Source organism: Pelodiscus sinensis, chromosome 11 (assembly GCF_052426305.1).
Source record: "Pelodiscus sinensis isolate ZL-2025 chromosome 11, ASM5242630v1, whole genome shotgun sequence".
NCBI classification, from domain to species: domain Eukaryota; kingdom Metazoa; phylum Chordata; order Testudines; family Trionychidae; genus Pelodiscus; species Pelodiscus sinensis.
The window spans coordinates 9,414,076-9,427,535 of NC_143062.1; the positions used below are offsets into that span (position 1 = coordinate 9,414,076).

General features: G+C 43.3%; 1 protein-coding gene across 4 annotated transcripts in view; it reads right to left on the bottom strand.

Annotated features, from left to right (window-relative positions):
* The window catches only part of MAPKAPK3 (MAPK activated protein kinase 3), a 67,149-nt gene that overhangs the window by 26,697 nt on the left and 26,992 nt on the right, over positions 1–13,460 (bottom strand). Inside the window, exon 2 of one of the 4 annotated variants that reach the window (XM_075939454.2) lies at positions 10,898–10,956. The exons of the other annotated variants lie outside the window; for them this stretch is intronic. Within the exon in view, the coding sequence (XP_075795569.1) occupies positions 10,898–10,930 (33 nt within the window). The 5' untranslated portion in view covers positions 10,931–10,956. The remainder of the gene's footprint in view (positions 1–10,897; positions 10,957–13,460) is intronic. 4 annotated transcript variants of the gene reach the window in all.

Consider the following 13,460-nt stretch of genomic DNA (forward strand, 5'->3'; position numbering starts at 1 on the left):
AAGCCATTAAAATCCTGACCATTGCCAAGTAGTCTAGAACAGTTTTAAAAGATGATTCTGGTTTTGTGCCTACTGAACACAAAATCAAGGGTTTTCTTTGTCTTCTTTAGGGATCTTTCCTCTGCTTCCTGTTTCCATTCTTCCCATTTGTACCCAGCCAATCACAAGGCAAAAGCTGGAAGACTGATATTCTGTGTCCTGGCAGAATAAGACAGAATTAAGGGGACTAAAGAGGATTATTTTGCATGTGGTGTCAGAATAAGGCTGAACTTGTTTACATGCTGACACTCAAACCTTAGACACTGTTCCTTAAAAAGTTTTGAAGAACACATTTAAGAGAAAAACTAAAAGGGGGGGGTGGGGGAAGGAAGGAGACAGAGAAGCAGAAAGAGGCACGATCCTTTACAAATCTGAGCATTTGTGAAACTTGCTTGCTTGCAGGCCAGATGTTAATTTATGCAGTGCACATCTCAGTAAGCAATAACCACATATTTCAGCAGCAATAGAGATGAGAGGCAGTCAGAAGGACAGAAGTTGTAGGTAAAAATTCCTCTGAGTTTAGAATAATATAAGAAGTGTATTTATGGAGAGGATGATTCATTAGCCTTCTGGACACACTATAAAGTCCTATGGTTTTCCCAAGCATTTTGGGATTTAGTGAGGAATTAAGGGGTCCTCTGAGTATAACTGGTTTACTTGGTGGGTAATTTTGGGCAGTCACAGCATACTTTATTGTAGAGGTACCCAGAAGATGGCCTGGATGCCCAGAAATATGAATGTAGAAACTGAAATAAATAAATAAGACATACAGGTATTAACTCTAATTACTCATATTGCTAGCCATTCACTCTGAAAAGGTCAAGTGTCTTTATTCAGAACATCAGCAAAGATGGGGGCAAGGGCAACTGAAATGGAAAAATAACAGCCTGATCTATATTTCAAAAGTGCACATAATGTTAGCAAACAGTAAAGCAAAAAAAGCCATAATTTACATTCGCACAAAATAACAAGCTGTTATATTTAATAGTATGAGTGTGTTTTCCTAACTGAATGATGGTGACCCAAATTCTGAAGCTTCAGAGGGGTAGCCAAGTTAGTCTGTAACAGGAAAAACTTAAAAAACAACAAATAGTCTAGTAGCACTTTAAAGACTAACAAAACATGTAGATGGTATCATGAGCTTTTGTGGGCAAAACCCATCTGAAGAAGTGGGCTGTGCCCACAAAAGCTCATGATACCATCTACATGTTTTGTTAGTCTTTAAAGTGCTACTAGACTATTTGTTGTTTTTTAAGTTTTTCCAACTTCTGAAGTTTGTTTTATACCACATTGCAAATATAATTTGTTTTAAACATCTCATCTGATTTTATTTTTTGTCAAGTCCTGGATATTTGTGTGTTAGCAGCGTACCTGCTTTGCAAGTTGGATAAAGAATTACTTCTGATAAGTGCCATAAGATTATAACTTGCATTCATTTGTAGTGGGCAGAGAGGAAAGGCAGGCCAAGAAGGAGGGCGTGGTCGTAGGATAAGAAAGAATGAGAGAAGGTGACTTCTCAGCTCAAGTGCTCTCATTTCCCAACATTTCAAAATTCAATTGTTGATAAATATTAACCCTCCACTGAAGCCAAAAAGAAGAAGGTGTTCTTGTGCTGTTTGCACAAAGTAATAACCTTGCTCCACCTGTTCCACCAGCTTTTGTTAACATGTTACAACAGAACAAGACTTACGCTACAAGCTACCCACAAGTGGTTCCTATATTATTCTAAACACTGTAACCATATTTGGTTTAAAAAAATCACAGCCACAAACAATTTTTTCCTTCCACAAAATTCTTAGATTGGCAATTTGTTTAGACGGATCTAGGGCTCCGTTTCCCAGTTTACTATTAGCATGATCTGCTGCCAATGACCAAGCATACAATATTAGCATACCACTAGGTTCAACAGTCATCATCCAACTAGAAGCCTGTCTCACAGCCCTGCCACAGGCAAGTGCCTTTCCATTAACACAATACTAGATATTTAAAGACTGGCTGACGCCAAAGTCTTCTCTTGTCTCCCTACTCTCCACCAGCAGACAGGATGCTGAATGACAGGATAGACCACAAATTCTAGCGTGAAGCTTTGGTGCGGGACGTTTGATCATTCGTCACGGGGGAGGGGGAAGTGGGGGTGCCTGCTCCAGCTATATACGAAAAGGAGATTGTCCTGATGACCAAACTCATTTTCACCTGACCAAAGCCAAGATCTGAACTAGCATCTAGAGGTAAAAATCTAGTGTGTTAGATATTTGGCCCGACTGCATCACTGGCCTGACGGCAGCATATTTGCTGGTGGGAAAAGGTGAGTGCCTATGTGCAGTAAATTACACTTCTCAATCAAATGACCTCAACTGCTCCCATCTGAGATAATTATACTTTTCACTTATGGTCCTATTCTGGAAATTGAAATAAGTTTTGTCACAGGAAAAGAAATATCACTACTGCCAATGTATAAATCCCCGACCGTAAGGAATCATGCCATACCTCACAAGTAACGACCTGTCCTCTGCTATTCTCCTTGGAGATGGAGTAAATCAAAGCAATATATCTGGGCATGAAGGCTAAGGACAATCCAACAGTATCATATTATACTGCAGCATGTCCCCTCCACACTGCAAGCACATCAAACATGTTTTCTGCTCTTTACACGGATTGCCCCATGAATCAAGTGCAGGTTCAAAGGGGTGCTGGAACAATTTTTATAGTGGGGGCACAGAGAGCCACTGAACTAAACTGTAATTCCTGCCTATGGTGGAAACCACTTCAAGCCAGGGAGTGTTTCAGCCCCACCCCCTGCACCTCTAGTTCCAGCACCTCTGGGGAGGATGCTCTGCCCTTAGCATCTGATAACTAATTTAAACCTACATCATCCTTGTGTATTTGCATCTGTCTTAGATGGCTGCAGAGAATGAGGCACTCAGTGTGGTCCCAGTCTGTCCTTAATAAGTGTTTTCTGGCTTAGATTACGTTTTTTAGATAGCGGTGCCAATAAACCATCTTGTTGGTCTTTAAAGTGCTACATGACTGCTTTAGATATTATCAGTTACACAACTATATGACAGTCCCCAGCGGCAGCGCCAGCAGTCAGTGCCCTCCTGGCCCCACTTCCAGGGAGCCCCCTCCTGCCTCTCTATCAGAGGCCGCAATGTGGGGTGGCAAGCGGGAGCTAGTCCACGAGGAGAGCTAGTTCAAAAAACAGTTTCCCACGTAGACCAACTCCGGCCTGCCACCCTGCGCTGCAGCCTCTGATACAGAGGCAGCACGGTTGGGGGGAAATGCATCTACTCAACTACACGTTGACATCCCTGGCTTAGATCAGGGTTCTTAAAATGGACAGAGCAGTGGCATTTGTGCAGTATCATTCCTTTATTACGGATAACACGGGGCAATACCTCTGTTTAACTGCAGTCTGGATGTGACAATTATATTCAAGCCTAGTAGATAGATTTTTGAGCAGAAAAGGAGCAGTTTAGCAGATAGTTGAAGAAAACTGCCCTTCATTGCCAGAGCAGTGCATATGTCCAGGAGCAGCAAGGAATCCTGCATGAGCCTGTGGCTTAACAAAATTTTGACTGTCCCTAACCTGATGCTCTCTGTGGGGAGGATAGATTACTAACAACTTCCCTGAAATGTCTCTTTTTTCCTGGAGGGAGACTGACAACCCACTCTTCATCCATCCATCCATCTCTTCTAGGCATCAGGTGGAAGAGGAGACATGCAGCTGAATGCAGCCCATATACAGGTGGCATGGTCCCTGCTATCTCACAGTTTCTATTAGGAGAACTGTAGAATCTTGTGGGATTCCATATAACTACAGGTAAGGTGGAACAGCTGCCCATCATGGCTCTCTGGTATCTGTCCAATTAGCATGACCGGATCCAGTGCAATGCGGCACCATTTTCACCTGCAACATGTCACACGTGAACTGCCTCTCTTGCATCAAGTCTCATCTAAAAAATCTTTCAGCAATGGCACCTTTACCACTCTGAGCCCATACTAACATATAGGGATGAAAAATGTTAAAGAATATTAACTGTGTAACCGGCCCATCCATACTCCCCTAGCAGACTTTAAACAGTAACAAGAACCAATAAGCATCAGCTTATTGATTAACTGGTTAAACTCTTACATCCCTAATAGATACTGAAAGGTTTGCACTGTTGCGTTTGTGTGAGCTAGAGCATAAGTGCTTTCAAGTTGAGGTCATGCCTGTCTGCAAGGGTGCGTCTAGACTACATGCCTCTGTCGCCAGAGGCATGTAGATTAGGCTACCCGACACAGTAAAATGAATTGGCGATTTAAATAATCGCCGCTTCATTTAAATTTACATGGCTGCCATGCTGAGCCGACAAACAGCTGATCAGCTGTTTGTCGGCTCAGCGCGATAGTCTGGACGCTCCCCTGCCAACATCAAAGGTATTTGTCGACCACCCAGGTAAACCTCATCCCAGGAGGTTTACCTGGGTGGTCGACAAATACCTTTGATGTCGACACCCGCGCATCCAGACTATCGCGCTGAGCCGACAAACAGCTGATCAGCTGTTTGTCAGTTCAGCGCGGCAGCCATGTAAATTTAAATGAAGCGGCGATTATTTAAATCGCCGCTTCATTTTACTGTGTCGGGTAGCCTAATCTACATGCCTCTGGCGACAGAGGCATGTAGTCTAGACGTACCCCAAGTCACAACCCAGCCTGCAGCAGGGGTAATGCATTAGAGCAGTGGTTCTCAACCCACAGCCCAAGCATTGCAGAGCCGTGGCCTATGAGATATCCTGAGGCCTATATTGTTGGATGTGGACCACACAACACACACAGAGCTGCATATGAGGCCCACAGACAAGGTAAATAGGTTGAGAACTGCTGCATTAGAGCAACAATCAAGAGAATCACCTGGATCTGCACACCTTGTGCAAAATATGCTTGTTATAGCAAGAGGTGAAAAGCAGAAGTGTTCCAAATGCAGGTGCCATTTCTGTTTTGCCACTCAGGAGAGCAATTATAAAGAATTAGGGACGACTTTGGTGAAAATATCCCACTCCAAACCTCTTCTTGTGCTTGCTTTCCTGAGTAGGCATCCATCCTTGGCTATTTTAGACCCAAGGAATTTAATAAATGCGAAGAGAAGAAAACAAAAACTCAACTTAAAAAGTCAAGATGTAGACTCCGCTCCTGGGAGTAAACCTAGCGACCAACTCTGAAGGGCTGCTTCTCAGTAGGTGATTACCAAGAATACAATTAATAGGAAGCATCTTGGGCACTGGCCCACCAATGGCGGGGGGGAGGAGGGTGGCAAACGGGGCAGTTTTCCCAGGGCCTGGTGATTCAAAGAGGCCCAAGGTCACTGCCACGGCTGCCACTATTGCAGCAGGAGCCAGGGCCCTGGGCCCTTTAAATTGCCCTTGAAGCCATGCGTGTTACGTTCAAGGTGGCCCTGAAGATCAGCTGCCCCTCCCCCTTCTGCCCAAAGCCCCATTCCTTCCAGGAGTGCGGAGACATGATCCCCCCACATCTTGCCCAGGGGCCCGGCGAGTCTGTAAGCTCACCCAGTTGTGTGGTGTAAGATTTTACTTCAGGTTGAACCTCTCTAGACCGGCACCCTCGGGCCTTAACCGGTGCCAAAGCAGAGAATTTGCTGAACCATGGGACGTCAATATTGTCTAGCAACATTACGAAACTAAAATCATGCCGGACCACGGAATCTCCATCTCTGGACATGTTTCAGAGCAGGTTAGACAGACACCTATCAGGGGTGGTCAAGACGGTGTTTGGTCCTGCCATGAGGGCAGGGGACTGGACTCAGTGACCTCTCGAGGTCCCTTCCAGTCCTAGTGTTCTAAGATTCTATGATTCTACAGATGTTGTTGCAGTAGAGCGCGCCAGACTAGAGAGGTTTCACCTGTATTAGGACAGAGGAGACTATCAGCACATGTTTTGGTGTATTGTCCCCTCCAATACTTCCCCCTCTCTCAAAGCCCAGGCTTTTGGAAATCTTAATTAGGCCTGGAAAGCATAACATTTAGGAGCTCAGTCAGTCTCTACATTAACCTGCAGTGTACAGAGAAAAGTACAGAGATAGGAAATAAAGCTCAGATCTACAGGATAGCAATTTGGGAATACGCACTTCAGAAGATGGCTTTGTGTGCCTAATAGTACTAAAAATAAATCTGTGTTTTCATGTGTTAACACCTTATTAACAAATCATTTACCCTCATCAAATAATCCATTCATTGGGGCTGATGTTTGGCTATAGATGTAAGCAGTCATCTGATTTTTATGTTAAAGCAACAAACCCTTCACCCTACTGTAAGAAGGTCACAACATTTCTTAAACAAGCACACTGTATTTCTTGCACAATACAGATTTGCCTTGCATTGACATTTGGAATGCATGTGCCTTTTGCCATGTGTCTGGAACCCTTTGCTAGCCGTGTCTGCTGAAGCCATGAGTTCCTTGTGCATGGAATTTATTAGAGGCTATAAACAAGTGTAGCTCCTAACAGTCACCTTGTTTCCTTTTCACGGTCAGCTACTTTCAACAGTACAGAGGCTTGGAGTGAGCGGACAGTCCAGTTGCTCTGTCGCATAGTCCTAGGTATTCAGTTCATTTTAGCTCAGAGTAGCCTTCAAACTCTTTTCACAAGCATACCTTTCCTCGTAGCCTGTTGAGGCTTTTATGCAATACTAGTCTTCAGTATGGCTGAGCTAGAGAAGCATCTGAGCATATAACAATTCAACAACTGAAAGCCCATGTCAGTTACAGCCTATGCTGTCAGGGAAAAGGGCATTCTCCAGGATCTAGTCCAGCCCGTAGTGCCTTCTCCTCCATCTTCCAAATGGCTACAATTGGTTCAAGTAGGGAAGAAAAAAATTCAATCTTGTTCCATCCTCAGTTCCAGATCTCTTTGGATTATCTACTTCAGTCAAAAGACTCTATTTCCTCTATGTCCTTTGCTGAAAGTGCAGATGTGAGCAACATATTACCATGTATCTCTGAAACGTGTGCTCTCTTCTCTGATCCAACACGGATGAGATTCAAAAGGGTCCTTTGCAAGCAGTGAGAGAGGTGACCCAAATTTGAAATCTAAATAGGATGCGCTTGGGAGTATCCACGGGAAGCCCCGTTTCAGTTCTCACTGTTCCACTTTGATTATTAACCCTACATTTCTCGCTGGAATAACACAGGCCAGGCACTCTTGCAGCAGATACTCTATTCACTATCTTCCACTGAGTTGTTCTAAACTCACCATTTCTTTGTAAGGCAGTGTCGGATTTTAACTTGGACATTTGTTTGGGTTTGCCAGTATTCATCGCCACAACTCCATAGCTACCGTGGGGAGGCAGCACACATGAGTGGTTATGAATCTTTCTCCTGTGTCCTTGGGAACCCATCAATGCCAACAGACAAAGGGGCCCCCTCCCACACTGTAACTCACATCAGACTGCTGACACTCACTGCCCCAACACACTGTTGTCATCATATTTTATATATAGCTATAGATGGACAGATTTCAAAGGCATCAAGCAAGATATTTGTGAACTGGTGACAAGCTGGTCCCAAACATCATTATGTGATGTATTTATGGGCTGCATACAAAGTGATATAAATGTGTGCTGGGAATATGTTCTTAAAATGTGTTTGGGAGGCAAAGCGTGAACTCAGCCTGCCCTAAACAAAGGAATGTGTATTTATCCATTTGACCGGCCTGGTTACACATAGAGGATTACAGAAGTGCATTTACATCTGCAAGATAAACAAAATAATTCAAGCTAAATGAGTAGAGGAGAAGACCATTTAACAATCACACAAAAGGAGACAGTCTGAACCCCCCAGGAAGAATTCCTGGCTCTTAAGGCAGAAACAATGGACTCTGAATAATATAAAGAGAGCATAAAGACCTTTCAGGGATCCATCACTGAGGGGATAATAAGGTCAGAACTCTTTGAAGCTTTGAACCTGGATCCTCTTGGTCGAAAAGGCAAGAACTGCTGGAAACTTGATGTGAGAAACCTGCTTTGCCCCCGACTCTAATTTGCTGAGTATCACTTAAATCACTAGTCTTTGCTAACAAACTTATTCTTGTTTTATTACAAAACCACCCTTGCACTGTGTATTATGCAATTCATCAGCTACACCAACTCGCTTGTACATGTTCTATCTCTCTGGAGGCAGCAAACATGATCACTCCTGACAGTCTCACAGTGCGAGGGACTGGACACATCAGAGACATGTCCCTGGGGAATTTGGGTTTGCTCATTCTTACCTGCAAGACAAGGTTTGAACTGGCAAAGTCCAGAAGAGTTTCCCAGCGTGACAGTCTGGTGTGTCAGGGAGCTCTCATGCAGCTTAGCAACAGAAAAACTCTGCCTGGCTGAGGCAGAGAGGGGTAACATAACGGCTCATCATTCTGGGTGACCTGAGCAGGATGTCACAGCACGGTAACATGCTCGGTACACAATGACTCTAGGAAGTGCTCTAGCTGCTTCAACTCTGCTTATCTGAGGAAGTGGGTTTTGCCCACGAAAGCTGATGATACTATATATATATATGTATGTTTGTTAGTCTCTAAGGGCACGTTTACACTGCAGTGTTATTTCAAAATCAAGCGTGCGTCTACACAGCAAGCCATTATTTCAAAATAATGGTGAAGTGGAGGTCTTCTTACTCCGATTCCTCATTTCACGAGGAGGAAGAGAAGTCGAAGGGAGAGTGTTCTTCCCTTGATTTTCTGCTACGTAGACAGCCCAAAAGCTGAAGTTAAGCTACTTCGACTTCAGCTACGCAACTGACATAGCCGAAGTTGTGTATCTTAATTCGACTTTTGCCCTGCAGCGTAGATGCACCCAAAGGTGCCACAGGACTACTTGCTTTTAAAGCCTGAAGAGTCCAGCAAGTGGCAGGTCCTTCAGACACCCTCATTGGCTGCTTCCAGAAACACTCTAGTCCCCAGAAAACTCCCACACAACCACCACCCTGACCTAGAACCTTCACAAGCAGGAAGGAAAGGGCAGCAGCAGATCCATACAATGCTCTTTCCTGACCTAAACCAACTCATATTCCTCACACTAGCATTGAGGACATTATCTACAGCTGAGGATTGAGAGAGAGAGAGAGAAAGCGCAGACTTGAAATAGGTCTCTGCAGTAACTAACTTAGAAAGTACCTTTCTCAGACAAGTGGCGAGAATAAGGAGTGGACAAGGAGACAAGGAGAACAACTGGATTCCTGTATTGGGTGTCCACAGGCTCAAGGTTCCCCCACTGCTTGGCTCCTTTCTCTAGATCAGGGCTACTCAACTTTGGGAGCCCTGGGGAGCCACCATGACACTCACAGCAAATGCCATGGGCCGCAACTTAAGTGTGGTTGCATACACATGCAAATATCTATGCAAATAGCTTTCCACACTGATGGGCTTGAATATAAAGATTTAGGCAAGACTGCACAACACGCAGGCACCATTTAAGTCAGTTCTGCTGATATTAATAAAATGCAACATTTACCCACTTTCCACCCATATAACAGCACTTTTAATGAGCAATGACAGTCCGGCAATTTAACTACTAAAGCGCATATCAACAGAAGGCCATTATATTGACTCCTTTTCTGTTTTGGCTCCCACCCGCAGGCTGAGTAGTCCTGCTCTAGATGGTTAGCAGTCCAGTGCTTTGTTCTTTCAGTTGCCTACTTCATTCTATTGGTCTCCTGCTCTTTGCAGCTTAGCCTGCCCTATGCTGCTGCTCCTCAGCTAACACTCAATCACTCCAAGTCACATCAAGGGGCAGGGAAGAGAGAGGAAGCCGGAGTGATTGAGAAGCACCACACAGTGTTGCAACGACAACCTGCAATGAGTTCTACAAAGTTGGAAACAGATGAGAATGGGCAGGCTGTGGCCACCAAAGAGATGAGGGTCAGGAAAAATTCCATAGAGCTAGACTTTCAAATCAATACCAAGTCCTCACAATGGAAACTGTGGAAGATATTTCTCAAAGTCCATCTGGTCCAAAAGAATAGAGAGACATCCCTAGGTGGCAGCTGGGTTCAACCTGTAAGAAAACTGACGCTTGCCTACAAAGAGTTCTCCAGCTGTCCAAGGAAGACAGAAGAGCCTTACTGGGGATTCAGAAGATTTGAAAGAACATTCTGCATGAGACAAATGAAAAACAAGGCAATGTGCCAGCTTCCCAGACCTGGGACAAGAGCCATCTCAGATTGGATAGACTTCTGAAGTAGGGAGGAGCCACTGATGATGGTTCATCCCAGCACTAATGATGCTGCGTAACAGGATCTCTCATGATGACTTCAGGGAACTTGGAAGAAAGCAAGCAGAGGGAAACAAAAGGCAAAGGATTCTAGAGGGCAACTGCTGGCTAGGTAAGTGGTGCAGGGTGGAGGGCTCTGTTTTTTTGGAACAGTAAGTCCACTTTCTATGAGGAGAAGGGGCTGCATAGTTTGGATGGCCTCCTCCTCAGAAAAAAGGGAATTAATCTTCTCACACAACAGCTGGTTAGAGTAGCCAAAAGAAGATTATGGTAACAACAAATAGGGAGGGTGAAGAGAGGGGAGGTATGGGTGCTCATTTAGCACAAAAATCAAGATGCTGAGAACAATATTAATTAAGGAACCACAGGACATGAAAAAAAGAAAATGTTAATTGCCTCTACCCCACTGCTTGGGTAACCAGCAAGAGAAATTGGAATTGCTCATTTATGAGCATAAATTCAATCTAGGCGGTATTGCTGAAACCTGATGGGATGATTTGCATGGTTGGAATGTTGCAATCAATGGTTATAACCTATTTAGGAAGGAACAAGTAAGCAAAAGGGGAGGGACAATGGCACTCTATTAAAAATGGCATTACCTGTTCAGAGTCACTCACAACTTGGAAGAACATGATCTTGAATAATTATGGCCAATGTCCTATCAGAGAAAGCACAAGAGAGGGCATTAACCCAAGATAATTAAATCCACAACAGACTGCAGAAAGTTGCAAAGGGATCTCACTAAACTGAGTGACTGTGCAGCAAAATGGCAGAAGAAATTCAATGATGGTAAATGCAAAGTCATGCACATTAGAAAACATAATCGCAACTATACATCTAAATTGTTAGAATCTAAATTAGCCATTACCTCTCGAGAAAGATCTTGGGAGTTATCGTGGATAGTTCTCTGCAAATATCTGCTCAACATGCAGTCAAAAAAGCTAACAGAAAAGGAACCATTTGGAAAGGGATAGATAATAAAACAGAAAATATAATACCATTATATACATCCATGGTGTGCTCACACCTGGAATGCTGCATGTACTTCTGGTCACTTATCTCACAAATTAGAAATTGAAAGGATATAGAAAAAGGCAACAAAAAATGATTAGCTTTCATATGAGGACAAACTATAAAAATTGGGATAGTCTGGAAAAGGGACTATGAAGGGGAAATATGATAGAGGGCTATAAAATCATGAATAACGTGAAGAAAAAGTGTTATTTCCCCCTTCACATGATAACACAAAAACCAGAAGTCACGCCATGAAATTAAAAGGCAGCATGATTCAAACAAAGACAAATAAGTACTCATTTACACAGCACACAGTCAACCTATGGAACTGGTTGCCAGGGGATATTATGAAGATCAAAAGTATAACTGGATTAAAAAAAGAATAAGCAAGTTCATGGAGGATGGGTTTATCAATGGCTATTAGCCAAGATGATCATGGATGGATATTGGGTATTCTTAGGCCTCTGGCTGCCAGATGCTGCGACTACACAACCAGGGATGGATCACTTGATAATTCCCCTGTTTTGTTCATTCTCTTTGAAACATCTGACACTGTCAGGAAGTAGGATCTTGGGCTAGATTGATCATTGATCTGACTCAGTAAGGCTGTTCTTAGGTATGGACTTAAGTTTTGGTGCCTACAATTCAAAAAGCTTATTGATTAAATAGAACAGATTCAGAGAAGAGCCACGAGAATGATTAAAGGGGTTAAAAAACATATCTTATAAATCACAGACTCAAGGAGCTCCATTATTTTGTTTAACAAAAGAGTGAATCTACACATAAAAGTTAAGTTGACATAGATAGCTATATGAAAAATGCATATCCTCGACAGATAGAAGAACGTTTCTGTCAAACAGAAACTATACTATAAGGTGGGTGCATAACTGACTGGATAACCTTCTCAGAAAGTAGTTATTAACGGTTCACAACCATGCTGGAAGGGCGCAACAAGTGGGGTTGTGCAGGGGTCTGTTTTGGGACCGGTTCTGTTCAATAGCTTCATCAATGATTTAAATATTGGCATAATGAGTACAATTGTTACATTTACAGATGATACCAAGCTGAGAGGGGTTGCAAGTGTTTTGTAGGATAGGGTCACAATTCAAAATGATCTGGACAAAACTAGAAAAATGGTCTGAGGTAAACAGGATGAAGTTTAAGGAGGACAAATGCAAAGTACTCCACCTAGGAAGCAACAATCTGTTTCACACATACAGAATGGGAAGCGACTGTTTAGGAAGGAGTACTGCAGAAAGGGATCTAGGGGTCATAGTGAACCACAAGCTAAATATGAGTCAACAGTGTGACACTGCTGCAAAAAAAAAGCACACACGATTCTGGGTTGTTAGCAAGACAGGAGAAGTCATTCTTCCGCTCTACTCTGCGCTGATTAGGCCTCAGTTGGAGTATTGCGTCCAGTTCTGGGCACCACATTTCAAGAAAGATGTGGAGAAATTGGAGACAGTCCAGAGAAAAGCAACAAAAATGATGAAAGGTCTAGAGAACATGACCTATGATGGAAGACTGAAAGAACTGGGCTTGTTTAGAAAAGAGAAAACTAAGATGGGACATGAAAGCTGTTTTCAAGAATCTAAAAGGGTGTTACAAGGAGGAGGGAGAAAAATTGTTCTCCTTGGCTCTGAGGATAGGACAAGAAGCAATGGGCTTAAATTGCTGCAAGCAGGGTTTAGGTTGAACATTAGGAATAAATTGCCTAAGAAGGCTGTGGAATCTCCATAACTGGAGATATTTAAGAGCAGGTTAGATAGACATCTATCAGGGACGATCTAGACAGTGCTTGGTGCTGCTTTGAGGGCAAGGGACAGTACTCAATCTCTTGAGGTCCCCGGCAGTTCTAGTATTCTATGATTCAATGTAGCTGCCATTGCTTGGGGGGACTGGTGTTCCTAGGCTGACAGAAAAAACCTCTTCTGTAGGTATAAACTGGGTCTATAGGATGGGGTTATTCCAGCATGGCTACAGCACCACAGCTATGCTGGTATGGTCTCCATTGTGTAGACGTACCCAAAGAAGTTAAGAGATGACTTGGTCAGTTTGTAAGTACCCGCATATGGAACAAATATTTGAAAATGGGCTCTTCCATCTAGCAGAGAAAGGTACAACATATTCCAATGGCTAGAAGCT